Genomic DNA, 25,821 nt, shown 5'->3' with positions numbered 1-25,821 from the left:
AACTCAATTATGGCAATAGAACAAAAGGGCAATAAAAGAAAGTCATATGGAACAAAGGATCATTTGTTGTTAAATAAAGTCATAGTGGAGAACTGTAAAAAGGGGAAGAATCTAAGTATGGCATGGATAGACTATAAAAAAGCATTTGACAGTATCCCACACTCGTGGATAAAAGAGTGCCTACAAATGTATAACTTATTAACTCCCCAAGTTTTGTAGACCAATGACTGGTGTTGAAACCATGGCCTTAAGGTTAATGCCAAAAAATGCGTCATCATCCCCTTTGGGAAAAACTCAGTTCCCACTGAACAGTGAAGGTGTCTGGGGGCACAGGTTGACAGCAACCCCCCCCTTCGAACACCACATTGCCACTGTGATCAGAAAGTCCTTCTATGTGGCACATCTCATTACCAAGGGTTTTACATCCAGGAAGAATGAGGTCATCATCTCTCTCTACTCTACCCTCATTAGGCCAATCATGGAGTATAGTGTCCCATTTGGCATGTACCTCACTAGACACACGCAACAGCTGGAAAGGCCACAAAAGTACCTCACAAAGAGGATCCTAGGCCATAAACATGTCTTACATTGACAGACTCAAAAAACTCCAGCTATTCTCTGTCTCATATCGTCTAAGAGGTGATCCCGGCTCAACTTACAAAGCCATGTCTGACCCAGCTTTGTTAGAAATGCTACATCTAAAGAAATCCCAATCCCTCTCTGCACCACACACTCCAGAGACCTCAAACTCATTACCACAATCAATCAACAGAACATGCTGGAGGGACAGGTTCAAAACCCAGAGACTGCCCATGCTCTGGAATAGACTCCCCATACATGTCAATCAGAGTACCTCACTGGCCCTCTTCAAGAGAGATCCTGATGAGTGGATGGGAAATAGAAAGTTTGCCCCGGGGATCACTCCAGTGGCTCTATCTGGGAACCAATGTTAGGCGGAACGATGCCAGGGTACTTCTATGGGTTAGGCTTGTAAAGGCTCCAAGGCCATTAGCCTAATACACACCTATGAACCTATACACTTCTACACTAACTACATAACAGTGACCATGAAACAGTGGCAAACCACTTTGCAGTTAAGCCATGATAAAGGGCAAATTATTATTCCAGGGATAAAAATCCAAAGGGGGATAAATCCAGGGTGACTCTCTGTCACCACTGCTCTTTTGCCTTGCCCTTAACTCATTAAGCTATCTACTTAACATATTAGGTCATGGCTATAATTTGGCTTCCAGAAAGCAACAAAGTGTAAAAACTTTTCATCTTCTCTTTTGTCGAGGATTTAAAACTGTGTAGTTCATCAGATGAGGAACTGAAAGCACAACTGCAAGTAGTCAAAACTTTTTCAAATGATATAAGAATGTCATTTAGTCTTGATAAATGTGCAAAAGCAACCTTAAAGCAGGAAAGCTGCAGCACCAAGAAAACATCAGTTTGAGACAAGAAAGTGATATAAAAACTTGAGCAAGAGGGAGTGTATAAATATTTCAGAATTGATGAATCAACAATAAAACAAACAGATGTAAATAAAAGTCAAGTAAGGCATATTGTAGAAGACTTAAATTAATCCTGACAACAGCATTGACATTTAGGAACAAAGTTCAGGCTATAAACCAATTTGTTCTTCCTGTTGTAACTTACAGTTTTGGAGTGACTGACTGGCCCCAAAAGGTGTTGGATAGATTACATAGGAAAACAAGAAGGATGCTTCAGACACATCAAATGATTTATAAAAATCAGTCCATACCAAGATTATATATTCTTCGTTCCAAAGGAGGTATGGTCCCCTCCTTGAAATTGATTATATGTATATACCTGCAATCGTGGGACTGCATACATATCTGCTGTCCTCACAAGACCCAAACATATTGAAAGTGTTGAAACGTGAGGACAATAAATCTAAGGTGACTTCCCTGCTCTGTCTAGCAGAAGCATATAAGCGTCAAGCCGGAATGGAAATTAAATCAGAAGTAGATAAAAGTCAGGCAGCAACTGACTGTGCCAAAAAATGAAAGAAAGAATATACAAAAGAAAGAATATAAGGTGAAGGATCAGGTGAGAAGGCAAGAAATGTGGAAACTGTAAATATAGTTGCAAGTATAAAAAGCTCCTGGAACAACCTCATGTTGTTCGGGATAGAACACAGGAATGGTTAAGGAGAGGCAAATTCAAACCAAAAGATGAAAGGTTAATACTGGTGTTCCAAGATAGTGCAATACATACACATTGGTTTACAAAATCCATTGAACATTTGGGAGAAACAGACAAATGTAGGTTTTGTCAAACAGAATTGGAAACAGTTGCACACCTTGTTGCTGGTTGTTACATACTAATGGCAGAAGGACTGTTTAACTGAAAGGCATAATAATGTGGCAAGACTGTTGCACTGGCGATTGTGCAAACATTTTAATACTGAAGTAGCTGAAAAGCATTGGAAACATGAGCCACAAAGCATCATAGAAAATTATGAAGTCTACATCACATGGGATCACTCATTACCCAACAGTTCAAAGGATAGATGTGAGAAAACCAAATACAGTGGTCCACGAAAAGAAGGCAAAAGTAGCATTGATCATTGAAATCGCTACACCCAGTGACTACAGTGTCTTACATATAGAGAGAGACAAAGTCATAAAATATCAGGATTTGCAGACAGAAATGAGAGCAATGTGGAAGAAAGATATTCAGACAGTTCCGACAGTAGTAGGAGCAACGGGTTTTATAAAAAAAAATTTACACTCATATTTAGATATGTAACTCCATACGAATTGCAGGAGTCGTCATTACTGGGCACACTGTAGGTGCTGCGAAAAGCACTTCTGGCTAACAAAGATTGAAACAATACTAATTTCAGAAACTTTAATCACAGTTTAACTTAGGAATGGGGTCCATTCCCATCATGGTATTAGAAACCCAAAAGATTTGGAGAAATTAAAAAAAAAATGAAAAGGTTATGAATTGACAAAAAATATAAAAATAATAGTAGAGAGTTCTAATGTGCATGATATGAAATGGGATGAAGTAACATCCACAGAAACTGAAACAAAATTAAGAAAAGATCCTAATTAGAAAATCCCAAACCCAGATACCACACCTAACATCAATCTAAAAGTATTAACATCTTTAAACAAAGATTTAGCGGAGTAAGAATTACTTATATGTGCATCCCAAACACACAACAACCTGGTTAACAAGAAGGAGCATCATTTTTCCTGGTTATCAGTGAAACTGTACAAAATTTACCATCCGATCTACATACTGTATAATGGAATTGATGCAGTGTTTGTAATCATTTAGAATAAAACTCAATCATGGCAATAGAACAAAAGGGTAACAAAAGAAAATCATATGGAACAAAGGATCATTTGTTAATAAATAAAATCATAATAGAGAATTGAAAAAGGGAAGGAATCTAAGTATGGCATGGATAGATTACAAAAAAAAAAAAAAAAAAAAAAAGAAAAGAATTTGAAAGCATCCCACATTCATAACATATGTCCTACACTGATCAATTATATGACAATGACCATGAAACAGTGGGATACCACTTTGGAATTAAGCCATGTCAAAGGGCAAATTATCTTGGGAATAAATTCAAAGGGGGATATTCCAGGGTAATTCTTTGTCACCACTGTTGTTTTGGCCAAACTCAACCTATTAAGCCGTTTACTGAACAAATTAGGTCTTGGTTACAACTTGGCTCGACAAAAATCAGAAAGTGATATGGCAAAAACAAAAGAAAGAATAAAAGGAGAAGGATTAGATAAGAAGGAAAGAAATCATGGAAAAAACATAAATATAGTGGCAAGTATAGAGATCTCCTGGAACAACCTCGTGTTGATTAGGTAGATGCAGGAATGGATAAGGATAGTTGAGGTGAAAACAAAGGATGAAAGGTTAATAATGGCAGCCCAGGATAGTGGACTACATATCCATTGGTTTAGAAAGTCCACTGAACAAGTGGAAGAAACAGACAAATGTTGGTTCTGTAAAAAAGGAAACAGTCATACACCTTGTTGTTGAGTGTGATATACTCAAGGCAGAGGGCCTGTACACTGAAAGGCACAATAAGGTGGCAAGACTTCTACTGGGGATTGTGCAAGCACTATAGTACAGGAATAGCTGAGAAGCACTGGAAACATGAACCACATTATAGAGAATAATGAAATGTACATCACATGGGATTCACCCAGTACCAACCATTCAAAAAATAGTGGAGAGAAAAGCAGATATAGTTGTCCATGAAAAAAGATAAAAGAAGGATTGATCACTGAAATTGCTACAGCTACTGATTACAGTGTCTCATGTACAGAGATACAAAGCCATAAAATATCAGGGTTTGCAGGCAGAGATGTGAGCAACATGGAAGAAAGATATCTAAACAGTTTTGATAGTAGTAGGAGCACTGCTCTAATAAAAAATAATCTGTAGTCGTATTTAGATATGCTACCAATATATGCAACTCTGTATGACTTGCAGGTGGAGTCAATTCTGGGCACATTGTTGGAGCTGCAAAGAGCACTTCTGGCTAACATCAAAGATTGAAACGATTCAAACTTTTTGAACATTAATTATACTCTGAGTTAGGAATTCTCATCTTGGTTTTAAAAACTCAAATGATTTAGAGAAATTAGAAAGGGATAAGGGATATAAATACAGTTTAGTGGAAAAGCTACAAGATTCACAACCTAAAATGTCCTCAGCATCTGTTTAACTATGTAAAACATGAGATAAGCAATAGAAAACAATGGTAGTAGAAACAGCTGGTGTGTAGAAGGTCAGATGGAGGGGTGCAGCAATATGAAAACCAACACAAATGGTTTGGTGGATAAATCAGCTAGTTCTAGCTTAAGCTAGTTAGTAGCTAACAGAAAAAGCAGCCTATCAAGTGCTTTGTGTCTGAAATGGTGACTAATGGGGATGGAAAGGTGATGGGTCTGAGCCATTCAAAAAGGAAGGTGGAGAGCTTCTGCTAGTGCCATAGCTCAGTGCTGTCTTACTATTGAGGTACACCCACAACAAAAAATGTCTCTCACGGGGGAAGAAAACATATGCCTGTTGAAGTCTGAAAAGCAAACTAAACTGCTCATCATCTACAATTTCCTTCAACATGTTAAACATATTCCATGCCTGTGTTTTTATGTTTGGTATGCATCATATACACATTGAGAGAGCTGGAAAAATAAGAGGAGATAAAACTGGAAAGTGTTTACAAGAACTTAGTCACAAGTCATTAGGAGTTGGAAATAAAGGATATGGATGCCAAGCATCGTCAACAGTGTAGTTAGAGATGGAACTGAGATGGTGCCTAAATGTTTTAGTGTTAAAAACGTACACTTTTCTTCCTGAATGATGAAGGGCATTCCATAGATTCCCTGTAGATTAGGCATAGTAATTTTAAAGTTCACATTAACAGTCTCCTCAGTTATTATTTAGCAACACCAGTTTTGATTACTGAATTACATGCTTTTCTGGAAATGATTCAGATGCAATCTCACATAAGAGGGGTACATAGAAGATACAGCTGACCAGAGGACCCCGATACAACCTAACTAATGACATCCCGTTAAACTCTTATTTTGTCCAAAACAAACAAAACCAAACTTGGTACCAGTTCTGACACCATTCCCTGGTTTAAAAACATCTTCACCGATAGACACTTTGGAGTTAAAATAGGATCCTCTCAATCAGAATATGCACCTATTACCAAACTGTGCCACAAGGATCCATTCTAGCCCCCATCCTCTTCTCCATATTCATTAGCAAACTTCCTTGTGACCTTCTGCCATCTCCTACTTATCCTCTATGCTGATTACATGGTCAGTTAATGAACAGGTCACTCTCACACCAACATTCAGTGCCATCTCTTCAGATTTACATTAGCCCCACCAATGGCTCAAAAAATAAACTACTTCTTAACCCCAGCAATACCAAAATTATGCTCTTTGGAACTCCACATACAATTCACACAGCAGTTAACTATCTTTGACCTGCACAATCATGCCATTCAGCCTCTACTTTCAAATACCTAGAACTATGGCTTGATCAGTCACTAAAACTTTCATTCACACATAGACAAAGTGAGAGACAAAATAAACTCCCTCCTCTTCCATCCAAACATCCCCCCTTTTCTATCCCAAATGGCCAAAGCAGCCATGGGCAAAAGGGTTCTCCCTTCTCAGATTGAGTATGGGCTTCCATATTTTGCTTCTGTCTCATAGAAAACATTGCCGCACTCCAGACTAACAGGATCTGCTGATTCACTACAAACTCACTTTTCTGTGATCACTGTGGAACCCTAGAAAAAGCCAAACGGCTATCCATAAAACAAAGATTTAACCTACTTTTAGGATCCCAACTCTACAAACTACTCAACTCCACACATTTACTCCCCTTCCAGCTAGACTTCACAAAAAACTGAGACAATACTCATAAGCCACACCAACTCTTACTACCCCAGAACCAATCTCCACAACACTGTGCATGTTTTCCCCTCTCAAGCATCAACTCTTTGGCAAGCTTTCCCCATTGATATTAAGGAAATCAACACTTATTCCAAAGATGACCCTTATCCTCAGAGCAAGAAATCTGGACAAAGACACTAATAATGGGGGGACAAACATATGGACATTTTTTAAATATTGCTCTTACAAACTTAGAAAATTGATAGAACAGTTTTTTTTATTAGCATGAATTTTCTGAAGGGTATGAAGCCTGAGACTGACATTATTTTCTTACTTCAACCCTCAAAGACTTGACAAAGATTTGCCAGAAAAAAAAAGAATTTTATGAGAAACGGACCCAAAATATGAGGCAAAAACCTAGACATTCTGCGAAAATCTGTACAGCTGAGAGGTATGTTCCAAATTCAGAATGCAACTCAAAAAGCACTTCATCTAAGCCAAATGCTCCTGCCTCAACACAGGATACATCACCTAACCGGTCTTCTTTCTGAGTCTCCTCTCTCTCAAGATTCACTGAAGATTAACCCACTTTAGAAACAAATGTATACACTGTACATTTCACTCTGCTTGATGGTACATTGCACTGTGCTTGTTCACTGGCATGCATATACACAGTTTTTTCCTATGTAATTAGTCTAAACTATTCTGTTATTGGCTACTTTTTTGTATTTTTTTGTGAAATATTGTGCATCTCACCTGGTTAAGCCTGAAATTGGACGATATTGATCAGTGCATTACCGTGGCAATTTTACTGGGAACTATGTTATCTTTGAACATTAAGCTTTAGACACAAGATATTTTCCTTAAAAAAAGACTGATGCTGACTTTACCTTTCTTATAAATTCTGTTCAGGGTATTACTGGATGAACAATGATGTGATCTAGTGATCCAGGGTTTGATTCCCTCAGCCTCTACTGTCTAACTTTGAGAAAGTCATTTAACCAGTGCTCCTGGCCTGAGTCTTCTAAAGGTTCAAATTACCAGTACTCTACTCTGATTAAATTAAAATTAAATAAACAGGTTATAAAAAGCTGCTGAGATGCACCTCACAACATCTAGAGCCTTATGACTGCTCACAAATTTAATTTAGTTCCTCCTTACTTAATCCAGTACAGAAAAAGCACAATGTTAAGACAGACTGGGGAAGAAGAAAAGAAAAAAACAAAGCAATCTGTGTGGCATGGGGCCAAGATTGGAAGGGGAGGAGCACTGGGTAAGTGCAGTGACCAATGTACAATAGGGGCCCACAGAGCCCTTTGTCTGGGGCTCCATGTTACCTAAGGCTGGCCTTCTTGAGTGCCGTCAGATATCTGAGCTGTATATAGTCCAAGAAGTGGGTATAATGACAATCTGTGGATGAAAGCAACTGACCTCCATATGTTGCTTGATCAGAGGAAATGGTCATTGACCTGGTGTTTTACAGCCATACACAGTTCCATTTAGCACCATCTATTCAGTTGCTTCCTGCAGTCCCTCCACCCCCACACACACACACACACACACACTGATGTAACCATGCTGCATAACAGCTGAGTTAAAACAGAAATGTAAGCTGTCCAACATTCTATTTGTTGATGATCGGTGCTGATCACAGAATTGCTCTGCTAAAAACAACTAATTATGATCAAATAGGGCATATGGGATTTTTACATGGGTAGACTTATAAAGGCCTTAGGGCCATTAGCCTAGTAACCTCCTATGAAATGCCACTTAAAAAATACATGATTATGAAATCTCAGTCTGCACTTCTTGGTCACAACATACTTGTGGATACAGTATCCTTCCCACTTGGTAAAGATTAAAATGAAAAGTTATGTAATTCTCTTATTTTGCACCTTTGACTTAACTGCCAGAAATTGCAAGCAGCAGTATTTTGCACTGCAGTTGTATAAGCAAGATTTAAAACAGCTATGGGATGTTGCATAGCTTATAACAAATATCTGAAAACACATCCGATTTTTAACATGTTTGTGTCTGCTAAAAGTAGAGCTCAGTCTAGATTGTTTTCCTTACCTGTTTTGTACGTTCACTGGATCTCGGTTTCACTTTCACACTCGTTCTTGTGAGACTTCTGAAAATGCACAGTGCAAAAGTAAGAATCCAGTGATTCACTTTTACATTTAATGTCAGGAGTACATATGACTGCTGTAAAAGTAGCATCAAATAATACAGGAATTCTGACGTAATACAAGAATAATACAAAAAGTACATCTCTGAACAATATTCTTTGACTTAAAGTTGGTCAGATTTCAAAATGTTTATAGGAAAACAGTTTAAATATATTTTATACTTTGATAAACAGGCACCTAATTTAAAAGTGCTGCTTCAGTACCAAAGTTGTGGTTTTTCAGTTTCAGTTCAAATAGTAACAGTAGTACAAGATCTCTGCTGTTGTCATAAGAAAATATAACAGGAATATATTCTCATTCATTTCCATTTGTAATTATGGGAAGAACTCTATCCTTTTTCTAAATTGATTGTCCCAGTAAATGTTACAGTGATTAAGCCGAGTAGGGCAGACCAGACTTTCCTATGCTCATACCCCACTATCCACAGGTGAGCTGGGAAAAGTACAGTTGTGAATGTAAGCTTAACATCACAATAGATGTTCAAATAGATCACTGCTGCAGCCTAAATTGTGTAGTTATATCCTACAAATGATACAACTGTCCAGATTCCAAAGTTTTACGGGCACCTTCTATATGCCCTAACTGCTAAACAGCTAGAGAAAAGTGATATAAAGTCAGTGGTTAGGACACCAAACCTTCAGAGCTTTCTTGCATCAGAGGAATGGAGGCTTGAGCTCTGCAAGCTAAGTATGTGCTAGTAAAAAGGGAGAAAGAAAAATGATCACATTCCAACATAAAACATATGAAAATAAGGGAATGGAGGAAAGGTGTTCCTACTGCAACCCTGACCTGTTTAAACATTTACTGTTATAGTGGAGTTTACTTACACAAGTTGGCTATGTTCGCCATTAGATTACTGTTACAGTAGCCTAATCTAAATAGTTTGAACACCAGAGCTTGGAGAGAAAAGGGAGACGTATCAGAGTTCTGGAGCCCCTGGAGAATAATCCCAGCATAGCCTGCTCTAGGCCTACAGAAAAAGGCTTTGTAGTGCTTGGTAAATGTATGCACAAATGATCAAATTGCTTTCTCTTCTACATTTGTAGAGCCCAGTCCTTTCCAAAATGTTACACAAGTAGCCAAAACCCTGCTAAAGTGGGTCTTGACCTTGACTGGAAGTGTCTTGTTATGGTGAAAGTAACAAAAAGCAATTACTCTTTTCTTATTTTCATATGAAAAACAGTTTCTACACTTCTTGAAGATTTTTGTCCTATATATGTAGTATCCTAGCTGCATAAGAATATCAGGCTCTGTGGAATTTTCTCTTCTTTTATTTGATTCTCGATAAAAACAGGGAGATGAATCGGCTACCTCAAAGTAAACTCTAAACCACTTTAGACATAAAAGAATGGCTTGTTCTCAACATTACACTGTGTGAAGTATGAGATGGGTTTGAATAATCATAAGAGCCTGTAACTCAGATACCCTAATAGCAGAGTAACATTGTTTTGTAAGTTAAGAAATTCAATTCAGCCTTGGGAGCACGTTCAAAAGGAAAAGTACAGTTTTGTACCTACCATAAATGTAGATGTTCGAGGATTCCCTTGCTGCAGTCCTGACAATTGGGTATAGTCCGCGTCCCAGTCGGCCCGAATACCAGAGTATAAGGCTGACGTCGGTCATGGCGCCTTAGACTGACGTCAATACGTCAGGGTACTAATGCGCATGACCGACGTCATTTCCTCAGTCTTTTCTTGCCCCAGATGTCAGAAGACCCAAAAAGACAAGTCCCAAAAACAACCTGCACCAAAAAACATGTACAATATATACAGTAATATATACAAAAATATAAGCATGTAAACTCACCTACACAACCACCCTGAAACACAGAGGGAAGGAGGGAGGGTAAATTGGACTGCAGCAAGGGAATCCTCGAACATCTACATTTATGGTAGGTACAAAACTGTACTATGTTCTTCGCCTTCCTTGCTGCAGTCCTGACAATTGGGTAGAATCCCAAAGCAGAGGTAAGGGAGGCTGGCAAATTATAAAGTAGCAGGAGCTGACAACATGCCTTGTAAAACAGCTGTGGCAAAACCAGCTCTAGTCTTAGAGTATATAGGCAGGTGATAATGCCTAGAGAAAGTATGCACTGAACTCCAAGTAGCTGCCTCCAGAATATCCTTAGTTGCCACCCCTTAGAAATGCTGTTGAAGTGGCAGTAGCCCTAGTGGAATGAGGCCTAATCCCAGCTGGAACCTCTTTGCCATGATGGGAATAACAAAATGCAATGCAAAAGCCAATCCACCTAGAAATAGTTTGTTTTGACACAGGCTTGCCCTGTGAACTTAAAGCAAAAGAAACAAGTAACTGCTGAGACTGCCTAAAATCTTTAGTCCTGCTCAAATAATAACGCAATTGCCTGTGTACATCTAAAGTGTGCAAAATCTTTTCCCCTTTATTTTGAGGATCTGCAAAAAACGTAGGCAAATGAATAGTTTGGTTTAAAGCCACACTAGAAACTACCTTAGGCATAAAGGAAGGATTAGTACGTAATGATACCCTGTCCTTATGGAAAATCAAAAAAGGCTCTACTGCCATAAGGGCCTGCAACTCAGACACCCTTCTTGCAGAAGTAATAGCCAACAGAAAAGCAGTCTTCCATGACAAATATTTCAATTCAGCAGTAGCTGCAGGCTCAAAAGGTTGTAGAGTAAGTTTTTCCAACACAAAATTGAGATCCCAAGCAGGAGTAGGAGCTCTACGTGGGGGTCTTATATTCTTTGCCCCTCTAAGAAACTGCTTGAACAAAGGATGCGAAAACAAAGATGGGTCACAATCATAGTGAGCTGAAATTGCTGCAGCATGAATCTTTATGGAAGAGAAAGACAAACCTTTGTCCAATAATTCAGTAAGATATTGAAGAGCCACACTCAAATTAGGCTCTGAAATCTCCAAATTCTTTGCTGTACTCCAAAATAAAAATCTCTTCCATTTTTCTGCGTACACTCTCCTAGTACTAGGCCTTCTAGCTTCCATAATCACATTTAAAACTTGTTGAGGAAGCTGAGACCTACCATGCTTCAACACAGAATATGCCAAGCTGTGAGATGAAGAGATGGAAGCTTGACATTGAGCAGATGACCGTCCTTCTGAGATAACAGATGAGGAATCAGAGGTAAAGGCCATGGAGGCTTCTTTACAAGACTCCTTAGAAGTGGGTACCAGTGTTGCCGAGGCCAATCTGGAGCTATCAAAATCATCCTTGGCCTGTCCTGTCTGACCTTTAGTAATACCTTTAGAAGAAGAGGTAGAGGTGGAAAGGCATAGACATGAAGGTTTTTCCAACTGAAAGACAGAGCATCCACTTTCCAAGCTGTGTGATGAAACCCCTTTGTGCAATACTTTGGCAGCTGGTGGTTTAGTGGAGAAGCGAACAGATCTATGTCTGGAGTTCCCCATGACACTGTCAATTTCTGAAATACATGAAGATCCAGTTTCCACTCGTGGGGATCCATGATTTGTCTGCTTAATACATCTGCTAGGGAGTTCTGTGCTCCTGGCAGAAACCTTGCCTGAAGAGTCAGTTGCAGGCTTAACGCAGTCTCCCATAAAATCATTGCTTGCCTGCATAGAGGATAAGAATGTGTTCCCTTGCTTGTTGATGTACCACATGACAGTTGTGTTGTCTGTCAGAATCAACACCTGCCCTGGAAGAAGTAACTCCTTGAACGCCATCAATGCAAACTGGACTGCTAACATCTCCTTCATGTTGATATGTAGATGCTGTAGTCTGGCAGGCCACTTGTCTTGTATCCACTTTCCATTTAGATGAGCTCCCAAGCAGTGTCCGAGGCATCTGTCGTTAAAATCTGACTCGCCTCTGGCCGGGTCACAGAGAGTCCCTTGTTTAGGTGACATTCCTGAGCCCACCACAAGAATTCCTTTTGAAGGCAAGGTATTATTTGAATGACAGTGTCCAAATCTTGGCAGTGCTGTGTCCATACATTTTGAGATACCATTGCAGCTTCCTCATATGCAGTTTGGCATTGGGAAGCACCAGAATACAAGATGCCATGAACCCTAATGCTTGAAGGACTGTCCTTGCAGTCAGCACGGACTGATGAGATAGTTGATGGAAGTAAAGTGACAGACTCTTTTGTTTGTCCGGGGTTAAAAGGCCATCTGGGCTGCTGTATTCAGTCTCACACCCAGAAAGCACATGTCTTGAGAGGGTACTAGACTGGACTTTATTTCGTTCACAGAATACCCTAGGCATCTTAGCACTGCTATGACATATTCCAGATGCTGTAGAAGGTGTTCCTTTTCTTGAGCCAGAATCAGGCAGTCGTCCAAGTAAGGATAAATTTGAATGCCTTGAAGCCTGAAGTAAGCTATCACTGGAGCCAGAACCTTTGTGAATACTCTGGGCAGTAGATAAGCCAAAGGGCAATGCAGAGAACTGATAATGAAAATCTCCAGTTCGATACGCAGATACTTTCTGCAACTTAGCCTTATGGGCACATGAAGGTAAGCTTCCTTGAGATCCAAAGTTACCATCCAGTGATCCTTGCCCAGCAGAGGTAACAGTTGCTGTAACGTCAACATCTTGAACTTGGGAATGTCCAGATAAGTGTTGAGGATAGATAAATCCAAAATTGGTCTCCACGTGTTCCCCTTCTTTGGTACTAGGAACAGGCGAGAATAAAAAGCCCCTTTCTGACACAGGGACTGGCTGAATAGCCCCTATCTGGAGTAACTGAGAAACTTGCTTGTGAGCCTCTTTTCTTTGTGGAGGAGGAACATCTGGCATGCCTTTGAAAGGGGCATTGTGTGGAAATAAAATCTGTACCCGTGATGAATGATATCCAGCACCCATCTGTCTTGAGTGATTAAATCCCAATTTTCTTTGAAAAGAGACAATCTTCCTCCCAAAGGAGCTGCCAGACGAGAGTCCACTGGCAGCTGAAAAGGCAGGTCATTGGTTCTGCTTACGAAAGGACTGACCCCTGCCCTCACCAGAAGTCTGAGCAGGTGAACTGTCTGATCTAGGCCTAAACGAACCTTGAGCCCTGCCCCTACCACGTCTAGACCTACCCCTAGACTGGGAACCATAAGCAGGATATGTCCACCCCTTAGCAGGCCAATTTCTACTAAACTTGGAGGCTGCACCTGCAAAAATCTTTAACAGTCTGCATAGACTTAGCTTTGTCCTCCATTTTCTTTAAAACTGCTTCCACAGGCGGTCCAAACAACACATCAGACTGTAAAGGAGCATCCAAAATCCTGGTCTTAACATGCTCAGCTAAATTCTGATCCTTCAACCATGCATGTCTGCGAAGAACAGAACTAGTAGCAGCCACCCTCGAGGAGGCCTGAACAGCATCAAAACCACACTGCAAAGAATGCTTACCCACTTGTTCAGACACATGAACCAAATCCAGCAATTCTTTACACTCAATACCTTCCGCCAAAGCATCCACCTTAGATTTCAATTGTGAAAGGAGATAATTCTGATATTTCAGCATATGAAATTGACAATTCAACGCCCTCATGGCTAGAGTGGAAGAAGTATATACTTTCTTACCCCACCTATCCAAAGCCCTTGCCTCTTTATCAGAGGGTACAGGATTTTTAACCACAGAAGCTTTAACACCTTTAGGCCCCTGAGAAACAGTTTCTGGGTCCGCCCTGGGACTCTTAAACAAATACTTATGAGCTTCGGGCACCCTATAATACCTATCAGGCTTAACAGGAGCAGGAGGCAAGGAATCAGGGTTCAGAGAAGCCTCTGCAAAACATCCTCCACCACATTCAACACAGGAGGAATAGCTAAGGGCCTATGCTGGGGCAAAACAAGAATTCCCTAAGCCTTTTCTGGAGTCAGAGTAATCTTGGCCTTCCCATTTAAAGTGCTCCCTCATGGAGTGAAGAGTCTCTGAAAATGAAAAATCCTCAGGAGGAGAAGCTGAAGGAGTGGAATCATCCACATCAGAATCAGAATAAGTAGGAAACTCTGGCAAGTCTTCCACAGAAGACTCTGAAGCCTGTGAACACTGTTCAAAACTATCAACCTCCTGTTCCACCCTAGGCCTCTTATCAGGTGGGGCCATAGAACCTCTAATCAGAGTAATCAAATCTTCTGCCATTTTAAGCATATGTTTCTTAGGCACAGAGCCCGAAATGCTAGGAGAAGCCCCTACAGAAGCTGAACTTGGCCTTCCTCTAAAAGAAGCTTTGGCAACAGAAGGAGAGGCCCTAACTACCTTGGGAAGAGAGGGAAGAACAGTTACCTGAGAAGCCCCTCAGCCTGGCCTACCTCCTGAGAGGGCACATCCTGTAACAGTAAAGTATCTGCCTGAGACTCCATAGAGACTCCTGGCAAAACCTGTGGCTCCTGAGCCTTCTAAAGGACCGACGTCCGGGACTGCCGGTTCCTCACCCTAGACTTCACTGTTTTGTCCTTGCGCTTCTTAGATGAAGCAGGCGCGGAGCATCCGACGGCATAGTATAATTGCAACGCTTCCCAAACACTAACCTAGCACAATCAAGCCTCCTCTTAATAGTGCGCTTGTTAAATCTAGCACAAGAGCGGCAACCAACAACGCCGTGCTCAGGCCCTAAACAAGGTATACACAATGTATGATAATCCCTATGCGGTATCTGCTTCCCACAAGAAATACAGTTATTCACTTTTTCGACATCCGGTTAAATACTGAGGCAAGAAAAACCAAAATGTTCCCAACGGGTTACTTAGCCAACTCTGTATTCGGTCTGAAACTCCAAAATCTCAGAACGCCAACCTGCACTCGCAAAATTGCTTCTGCATCGGACCATGCGGCAAAAAAGACTGAGGAAATGACGTCGGTCATGCGCATTAGTACCCTGACGTATTGACGTCAGTCTAAGGCGCCATGACCGACGTCAGCCTTATACTCTGGTATTCGGGCCGACTGGGACGCGGACTATACCCAATTGTCAGGACTGCAGCAAGGGAAGACGAAGAACATCGTTTATTCAGTACAATATTAAGATCCCAAGCAGAAGCCACCTGTCTTCCAGGTGAATGGATATGTAATACCCCTTTCAAAAACTGTTTAACTTGAGACAGGGTAGAAAGAGGAGATCCATGGGCAAACAGAGATGAAACTTGACAGAGTAAGAAAGGCCAGAGTATAACTTGAATAAATGCTGTATAACCAGAGATGTCAGGCCTTAAAAGGATTCTGGTTCTCTCCTTGGCACCAACTAGAAAATCTTTTCCACTATGACAAATATGATTTTCTAATAGCAGGTTTGTTAGCCTCCTTTAATACCTGCTGTATGGCCTCAGAAAACAGGTGCCTAAAATATATTAAAATTCTATTATAAAGGCAATGAGTTGAAAAAATGAAGCTTCTGGTGTATCAAACACCCCCTTGTCCTGTGTGAGTCAAGCTTGTGGTAATTAGCATAGGCCATTTTCAAAAAAAGGGAGAACCATTTTTGTCTGGGCTAAAAGGAGTTAATCATGATCGTGATGGGAGAGTCCTTCTGGGACCTTAAAACGAATCCTGGTTGTAACAGGAAAGTATGGAAAGGCATACACAAATGTTAATATCCATAGGATATGAAAAGGCAGCTGTCTTCCAGGCTTTTCTGCAAGGAGTCCTGAAGCAGAACTTATCTAGCTGTCTGATGAGAAAAGAGGCAAACAGATCTACTTGAAGAGCTCCTCACGGCTGTATCAATTCCTGGAAAACCCTGGGGTTCACCTTCCACTCGTGTCAGTCTATTGTGGTCCTACTCAGCCTGTGTGCAACAGTGTTTTGCTCTGATGGAATGTAAACAGCATGTAGTGGACAGATTGTGCTGCATTGCTAGATCCTAGGCAACCATAACTAGTTTGCAAGGGGGGTAGGATCTGGTTCCTCCTGCTTATGTACCACATCAATGTGATGCCTGTAATTACTAGCAGAGGGTGTGGCTTTCAAAGACGATTTAGAGATCTGAGAGCATTTATTGGAGAGACAATTTATTTGAAATTTGTGCATTCACAACTGTTCTGCTTGTTACACAGACCCTGAGCTTTCACTCCCTTGGATACTGCTTCCCAAGCAAAGGTCAGAGGCATCTCTTGTTACAGACCGAGTAGGGGCTAGAAGGGATAAAGGGAGACCTAGTTGAGACAGAACTGGTTTACTCACCAGAGGTAAAAAAAAGTTATGTACTTAACATAATGTTCCATCTGAGTTGTTGCTTTTTTATTTGGTCTTCAACCTGTGGGTTCGGAGCCAACTCGACCGAATACTACAGCTCTAGGATCCGAAAAATCTGAGCTCCTCCCCTGCTCATAATGTCCTGCTCCCCCCTTCATTCCTCAGAATCAGTTTGCTGCTCCCAAAACAAGAGTAATAAAAATACAACTATATACATACACACATATATATATATATATATATATATATACATACACACACATATATAAAAGGATATAAATGAGAAAGCGTGTGTCCCTGAAGGGAAAGAACAAGGAGACTTAAGAAGCTCAACACAGCAACAGGAGTGACCAAATACAACATCAGCCAGGTATCCAGAAGAAATAATGTGAAAGGGGGATGGGGGGAGGGAAGGTTGAAGACCAAATGAAAAAGAACAATTCAGATGGAATATTATGGTAAGTACATAAATTATTTTATCTGAAGTTGTTTTTATTTAGTCTTAAACCTGTGGGACAGAGTTCCCAGCTACATAAATCTCAGAAGGAGCTTATGGAAGGATATTCTGGAGCAGAGCAGAACCAAAGGAGGCCCTGTTCCTAGAAATAATGTCCAACTTGTAGTGAGCTATGAAAGTATGTGAGTTAGACCAAGTAGCTGCACAACAAATATCATCAATGCGCACTCTAGACCAGAAGGCAGCAGAGGTGGATACTGACCTAGTGGAATGAGCTTTGATGGGTAGCGGTAAGAAAATCCCTTTACAGCTTATAATCCAATTTGCCAAGAGAAACTTTGGAAACTGGTTTCCCAAATTTAGTCTTGGAAAAAAAAAGCTGGCCAGACTTCCTGAAGTGTTTAGTCCTATCAAATAAACACATAACTGTCTATGCACATGCAGCATATGGAGTTTGTACTCTCCTCTGTTTTGGAAATTAGGAAAGAACAATGGAAGATTTACTACCTGATTAATATTAGCCTCAGAAGCAACCTTGGGCAGGAAGGAAGGATTGGTGAACAATGTAACTATCTTTGTGAAAGACCAAGTGGTTTGACAGATTACTCAATGTTCAGACACTCATTTAACTGAAGTGATAGCTACTAAGAAAGCAATCTTCCAAGACAAAAACTTCAAAACAACCTCTGCTGCTGAATCTAAAGGAGGTGCCACCAATCCTTGTAAGACCATGGTAAGTTCCCAAGGAAAAATGGGATCCTCAAAGGGAGGACAAAGAAGAAAGCTGCCTTTAAGGAAAGTCTTACGCAGCTTGGAACAGATCAAAGGTAAGGAATTTTCCCCAACATGAAAGTCCAAGATAGCTGCCAGTTGACAGTGAAGAAGTTAGTTCCATTATGAAAAATGGACATCAAAAAAATCTAACAGCAGAAATGGGAGCCATAAAAGGATCCAGTTGGTTTTGGTAGGCCCAAATAGAAGATCTCTTCCACTTACTGTTATATATTTTCCTGGTTGAAGGTTTATGTGATGCTAGTAAAATCTCTAACTGGTGAGGAAAGCCTGGGATTTCTAGCCATCAATGGAATTGGAGCAACCAAGCAGTCAACTTTAGCTTGGGCAAATTTGGGTGAGGACATCCCGAAGGATAGGAGAGGAGGTCCAGGATCAGATCCAGACTCCATGGTAAACATATTAGATGAGACCAGAGGAAGGAAAACTACAGTTGTTGAGGCCAAGTTTCTTAAGAAACTCGGGAATGAGAGGGAGGCGGGTAAGCATAAAGTAGACCAGGTGGTCAGGCATAGACTAGATCATTTATCAGTGAATGTCCCTGAGGAGGGATCAGGGCAAAGAACTCACTGCACTTGATGTTGGAAGGAGCGATGAAGAGATTGCAGCAAGGCTGACCCCCATTTCTGGAAGAGCATGTCTGCCACTGAAAGCTTCAGAGACCACTCATGAGGCATCAAAATGGTCCTGCTGAGCCTATCCGCAAGAATGACTTCCCCAGAATGTGCATTTCCACTAGAAAGTGGTGGAGGGGCTCAGCCAATGCCAAAACCTTATGCCCTCTCGATACAAAGGATAAATATCTTGGTTCCTCCCCGCTTGTTGATGTACCAAACAACTGACATGTCTGAATTGCAATGTTCTTGGAAGGAAGAGAGTTATGAAGGGCTTGCAATCCTAGGAGTACCACACTCACCTCCAGGACATTTATGTCAAATTGGTCTCTAAAGGGGACCAGGTGCCTTAGACTGACTGACCCAGAAAATGCCTCACCACCCAAGCTGGGAGGCATCTGTAGTCACTGTGGCCTTTGGGGGCAGAAGGATAAAGGGATGACCCTGTTCTAGACCTGCAATTGAAGCCACCAAAGGAGAGGTTCCTTGCATACTCGAGAAAGTCTGATTGGATGGCTTAGAGGATAAGAAAGGAGGGACCACTGACCTGCTAGAGTCAATTGAAGGACTCATGTGAAGACAGGCTGCAGGAGCAAGAGTGATGCTGGCAGTCATGGAGCCTAACGCCCTTAGAAAAAGACACGCTGGATGCATGGGAATGTCTAGAATTTGCTTAACATGAGTCTGAGGGTGGAGATCCTGTCTGGAAGAAGGGCTAAGCAATGTGTTGTGTCTAGATAGGCTCTGATGAAGTCTATCCCCTGTACCAGATGTAGATGAGACTTTTTTAGGTTGATGGAGATGCTCAAGGTTGAGGCTAGCTGAAGTAGGTAATCCCTGGCTTGGAGGAATCGATGCCTGGTGGGAGCAATGAGGACCCAATTGCCCAGATAGGGAAACACACAGAATCCTTGCAGTCTCAGGTGAGCTGCCACTACTGCCATACATTTGGTGGACACCCAGGGGGCTGTGGTGCGACAAAGGGAAGTACTCTGAACTGGTAATAATAGGTTCCCAGCTGGAGGCGGAGAAACTTTCTAGAGAACCTGTTCATTTTGATGTGATAATACATGCCCTAAAGGTCCACTGAGCACATCCAGTCGTCCTTCTGCCAAGAAAGGCAGAATGGACTGAAATAACACCATTCAGAACTTTGAACTGGCAACAGACTTCTTCAGGTTTGTCAGATCCAGAATAGGTCTGAGGTTTTGGGCACTAAAAAGAATCTGGAATAAATGCCTGATCTGAACTGGTCTTGGGGGATGGCCTAGATAATGACTCTTTGTGAGCAAGTTTGAAATTTCTAATGCCATAGCCTCCCCCTGACTGGGTAGAACATCGGAGAGGGATTTTGGACAAAAGAAGTGACATAGCCTCTGGATATTATGTTCAGCACTCAACGGTCATTTGTGATGGCTTCCCAGGCAGTTGGGTATAGAGCGAGAGGTCCCCTGACTGCCTCCAGAGGACAGCCGTCTGGCAATCCTTCAGGATTGCTGATTGGGTCTGTTCGAGAAGGTATCTTGAGACTCTTCATGAGACCCACTCTGCCACAAGGCGGCATTTGCCATTAGGACCGTTTCCACCTCTGCCTCTGGAAAGAAATTCTTCCTGTGATTCCTGGAAAGGACCTTGAGATCTTTGGAACCACAACTTCTTGCCACCACACTGCTTCCTAGAAAAGAATCGTTGAAGGGGTGGCAAGAGATTCCTATCGCTGACAAGATCTTTCCATCTTTCTCACTCTGGGAGAGATTGCCTCTAATAGTAAGACCAAATAAAGATGTTCTGAAGGAAGCATTAGTAAAGGATGCCTTAAAGGGTTCCATGAAATCAAAGAGCCACATCCAGGCATGGCGCCTTATAGCAATGCCTAAACAAGCTGCCCATGAGCTATCCTCTGCCCCATACGAGATCAACCTCATGGACATATTCACTATAGAAAGAAGGGTGGCCATTCTGGAGGAAAACGTTTTCTGTTCCTTTGCAGACATGGACCCTGGGAAGAACTAGAGCGCTCCTTAACTAGGTCTCTGAGGTCTGGTCACATGTGCCAAATAGTTCAGCGCCCGTAAAGTGAAGGCAGCTGAAGTGTAATCCTGCTTCCCAAATCTGTCCACCACCTGAGACTTCCTGTTATGAGGGTGAACAGAGGAGCTTTCTTGCACCATCTCTTTTTTGGTGGCTGCTGCAACCACCATGACATTAACAAGGATGTCCTTGGTCCAATGCGACTTATCCAAAAGTGTGCCAAGGATCTTATCCAGGCGTTTGGTGATGGGTTCCATTGTGTCCAGCTCCTTCCATGCCCTGAAGGAGATGAGATCAATCAGAGGTTCTGCAGGGGGGGACACTCGAGATCTAGATGGGTCTGACCCAAAGGCTTCCAGAAACACTGATTCATCTGGCTTAGGGTTTTGGACAGGTCACCCATCCTTCTGGCACATGACTTCCATGATGTCTCCAAAACAGTCATCCTCGGGTGGGGCTCATGGGGACCCCTTCCCTTTCCTCCAAATCCGTGTCCTCAGAGGGAGATTCCAGAGAGGAATCCATGTGCCTCCTTTTCCACATACACTTACAAGGAACCTCCACGGTGGGATGTTCTGGGGAGATACTGGTAGACTCAAGGTGATCCATTTGGGAAGAAGTCTGGAAGCTACTTTGGGCAGATTGTCCTGGAGGATACAGAATGGATGCATCTTGCACAAATTCTCCTGAGGAGGGACTGGGCTTGAGGGGGGGGAGGGCAAATCTCTCAGTGGTGGAGATAACCTTCTGCACCACCTTGAATGGCACCGGTGACCGGGAATCGGACGGAACCCCCACTTAAGCTGAAGCTGTAGGTGGAGGAGCCCTGCAAGCTCCCACCACTCCAGGATCTGAGAGGGGAGACGAAGCTGAACTATCAAGTGCAGAGGATCTGAGGGGAAGAGTCAGCTCTGAAAACTTTGCAGCTGACAACAAACCCTCAGATCAAACACCAGCACTTTGGCTCCAATAGTTGTCCCGATCTGAAACTGTTGGGGACAAGCTACTCAGGGCAACAGTTGGAGTTGAGGTAACCATACCTGTCCGGGATCCTCTGATTTGACAAATCCAAAGCTGAGGGCTCAGATTAGAGAAGGAGAGACAGGGACAAAAGTAGTCTGCTGGATCCAATGGAGGACGGTGCTGGAAAGACCCCCAGCTGAATTTGTGCCTTGAACTTCATGAGCATTCTGTTGACCTCGGCTTCAGAAAGGCTCCAGGAGGACCTAGTGGATAAAGCAACAGGAGGAGGCCTGGAGGCTGGTCTAGAAGAATTAAGTAGTGGTGACTCTGACCTGGAGGTAATCTGCTCTGGAGAAATCCTTGGTGATCACATCTTGACCACTTTCTCTCCTACATCTGGATCTCAAGACTTAGCATCTGAAGTTTTGTCGGACTTGTGAGAGGGCTCCCGGGCAAAAAAAACTTCTGTCCAGCTAACTTTTCTTCGCCTTGTCCCTCTTGGCAGGGGGTTTGAGCCCCTGAAGTGGATGGAGAACCAGAAGAGGAGGAAAAAGGCAGAAGACCCCTCAGGATCAGTTTGTTTCTCCTGTCAATGAGAGCACGCTGATTGAACCCAGTGCAAACGGAACAAGACAAGTCCAGGTGAGGGGCCCCCACCAAGCAAATGACACATTCCATGCGGGCATCACATATAGGAATTTCATTGCCACACACAGCACACTTTTAAACCCTGTTAGCTTGTCAAACATGGTAAAGGCCAATCATGGAAACCAACAGAGAAAAATGTTTAAATACAGAAAAGGCTTAAAATACAGGTAACCACTAAAGGAAAGGCTACAGTAAGTTTTAGAGTTTTTTTTTTTTTTTAAGGAAAAGGAAGGGAAATAAAGGAAGATACAAATAACTGCAAGAAAATTGACCCATGTGGTACAGAAATTGGATAGGGAAGATATCTAACAAATAGGAGATTATAAGAAAAAAAAACTTTTAAAATTCACTCTCAAAATCCAAAAGGAGCTCAGCTAGTCGCTATCCCACCCTGTTTGAAAACACGGCAAACAAGATCTGAAGGCTTAAGGGGGAGTGGGGCATTATAGGTAGGGGAGGAGTTCAGATTTTTCAGATCCTAGTATTCAGCTGAGTCAGATCCGAGATCAGATCCAAACTCAGAGGTTGGGGAACAAATGAAATCAACAACTTCAGATCTCCCTTTTTACAAACCTTAGAACTCTAAGCTGAAATAACAGATGGTGCTGGCGTTGGGTCCAAATGAATTTGAGGAACCACTGAATTTTTTTCATGTGAAGTCTGGTCAAGAGAATCATGAGAATTTTGGAGGCCATGAAACCAGAATCCTGATATATATTCCCTGGTAGATTATCAAAGAGAAGTTACGGAATATCAGAAATTGTTTCTTGTAACGATTATTTCCCGTTATCATGAGGAAGAAAAGCCATCAAGATGCATGTATCCAAGAGAGATCCCACAAACACTAGCATGTGAAACAGAATCAGTGACTATTTTATTGCATTTGTTTACCGGGAAAGTCTACTGAGCCTAAAAGAGCTTTTTCAGTGGAGGCCCAGGGAGAAATGCTCCAACAAGAACATAGATAGACAAAAAAATAAACATTAATTGGTACAGAAACAGTGTTACACAAAGTGATTACAATAATATAAATATATATATATATATATATACACACACACACACAGAATATATACATAAAAGCAGAAATTTAGCTGGATGCCAGATGAATTCAATCAGATAGGTATAAACAGCAATAATATTAATCAGCATTATTGTACCAGTATCAACAAATGATGAAAAAATAATAAACATGGAAAAAATATCAGCCAGTAGTAGCAAAAAGCATAGGAGTTTAGTTACCATATAAGGAGAAGGAAGAGGTTAGGTTATAGAGCAGGAACATATCCAAGAAAAGCTGAGATGATTTTTCAGTATTTGTTTGAAGGTGGTGGTGCTGCCTCTGTTTCTTATAGAAGGTGGAACTGAGTTCCATAGTTTGGTGATGGTGAAGGAGTAGAGGAGTTAACCAGCAGGTAAGGTGGGCTTTTCTGCTTTTAGAAGTAGATCTTAGTTGCCTGCTGGGTTAGGATTTGGCAAGTACAGTCGAGAGCAGTACAGTCTGTGGGTGTGCAGATTGTTTTGTGCACTGTAATTAGTTGGGTGAATGAGAAATGGTGGGGGAGTTCCAGCCAGCCTAATCATTTCAGTGAGTTACAGTGGTGGGATGAGAATATGGCCTTGATGGCAAATTTGGCTATTCTGTTACATGTCAAGTTTGGATTTTGCAGAATTTTGGATATTAGTGCGGAGATTGGATTTTGTAGAATTTTGGATATTAGTGAGGAGAGATGCATCATAAAGGAGATTTATCTATGTTCATTTGAAATCCCACAGTTTAAAACTTTTTTTTTTTTTTTTTTTACAAAAGCCAGTGATTTTTTTTTTTTTTTTTTTTTTTACAAAAGCCAGTGATTTTTGACAGATTGTAAAAGAATCTGCAAAATTAAGGAGGTCATTTAAATATTGGAAAATGTGGATGCCCTATATTACAGGAGCCAGGTACTTTGTAAACAAACAGATATGTAGACAAGCCAAAGATTAAAGCAGAAAATTGAAAAAGGTACACCAAACACAGAAAATCTCAAAAAGCATCTGAAATATTTGAGAAATGATTTTCTAAATCTACAGTTACTAGAAAACTGAGATGTGGAATTAGAGATAACAATGACTGCAGAGAAAACATTTTGAATATTGATGCTTAGGTTTAGTCAAGAGACGAAAGGACTTGGACATGTCTTCAAGTTTTAACTTCATTAAGCAGTGGAAAGGTTTTTTGAAAAAAAATAATTTCCCCATTTCATCTGGGGGAACAAGTTATATAATCTATAGGCAGAAACAAGGAGGTTTGATTAGACAGATGCAGAGGAATCCCTTAAAAAGAAGGAAAGGACTCTCCACTGCCAGATGTATCCCTTTTGAATGATTCTCAGAACCCAAACATTTGACATTATCTAGCACCATTGAGGACAGTGAAGACCTAGGCTTTGGGAAAACATTATTGAACTGCCAAGAGGGGAAAACACAATAGAACATATTGTCAGTCTGCTTTTTTAGATTGTCTATTGTTTTTGAGAGGTTCCTCCACATTTTAACCATCTTGTCATTGCTTTTTGAAATTCTGTTTACCTGTGTTTTGCTGAAATTGTTCATTGTGTTTCCCATGAAAGGAACCTGAACTAGGAGAAAAGTTTCTATTATATTTTGCATTGAGTTAAAAAAATCTAAATAACCACCTGAATTAGCTTCCCCTTTCTTTTTATGGACATATGCAGAAGGGCACTTTATCCAGGGGAGCATTTAGGAGCTCAACTTTGAGAATGTAGCCCCAAAAATCTTATCAGTGACCTAGTAGCATTTGATCAAGATAGTCAAGAATTCAGAGAGGTTTTATTCTCTGAAGGAGTGTAAGCAATTAACTCTCATATTGTCAAAAGGGAATAGTAGAGACAAGGACATTTGAGCCTGATGATTTAGCAAAAACCTACAACTGGTTATGGGTATTGCAGGACTTACCCTCACTTTGTGGTTTGATAACAAGGGTGAAGCCCGAGTGATCAAACAAAGGCAACCGTGAGTAAATTGTGTGATAACAACATTTAGCAATAGATTATTGCCATTACACACAACATTATTTAACAAAGAAATTCTTTATCTTTCTTAAATAATGCCTTTGTCTTATGGCACTTTAGTGTTATTCCACCTTCTTAATGGTTTGCAGATGTACTGCATATGCATATGTCCACATGCATGCTTGCACAGTACATTGCTAAGGAGCTGTTGTGGAAGAGCACACACCAATATTTGTTTGAATTTTTCCAAACTGACAGCATTACTGGAAGCTCAAGGGACAGGGCAAACATTTCAGGAAAGTGGGGGACATTCTATTAAAGTCTGGGCAGTTGAGAGGTAAGGTTAAAATGTTTGAGATCATTCGTATTACCAGTACTTCATCTTTCAACTGTTGAGTTTTGCAGAATGTCCTGATATTTTTGTCCCATATTTTGTGCTATCCCTCTTAAATTATTTGATGATAGCATGTCCTTATAGCATATACTACTAGAAAGTCTGGCCACTCAATAATAGTTAAGTGACTGAACTACTTTCTCTGGGAATATGCTCAATTTA

The 25,821-nt window shown here is 41.2% G+C and overlaps 1 protein-coding gene across 1 annotated transcript in view; it reads right to left on the bottom strand.

The window, feature by feature from the left end:
- Positions 1-25,821, bottom strand: part of LOC122797014 (synaptonemal complex protein 2-like) — a 1,143,152-nt gene that overhangs the window by 624,012 nt on the left and 493,319 nt on the right. Inside the window, exon 12 of the mRNA XM_044065784.1 lies at positions 8,496-8,553. Coding sequence (XP_043921719.1) covers positions 8,496-8,553 — 58 coding nt within the window. The remainder of the gene's footprint in view (positions 1-8,495; positions 8,554-25,821) is intronic.

Source organism: Protopterus annectens, chromosome 3.part0, assembly GCF_019279795.1.
Source record: "Protopterus annectens isolate FY-2018-M chromosome 3.part0, PAN1.0, whole genome shotgun sequence".
Taxonomy (NCBI): domain Eukaryota; kingdom Metazoa; phylum Chordata; order Ceratodontiformes; family Protopteridae; genus Protopterus; species Protopterus annectens.
The sequence above is the reverse complement of the archived record's forward strand: the minus strand, read 5'-3'. Positions and strand labels throughout refer to the sequence as shown.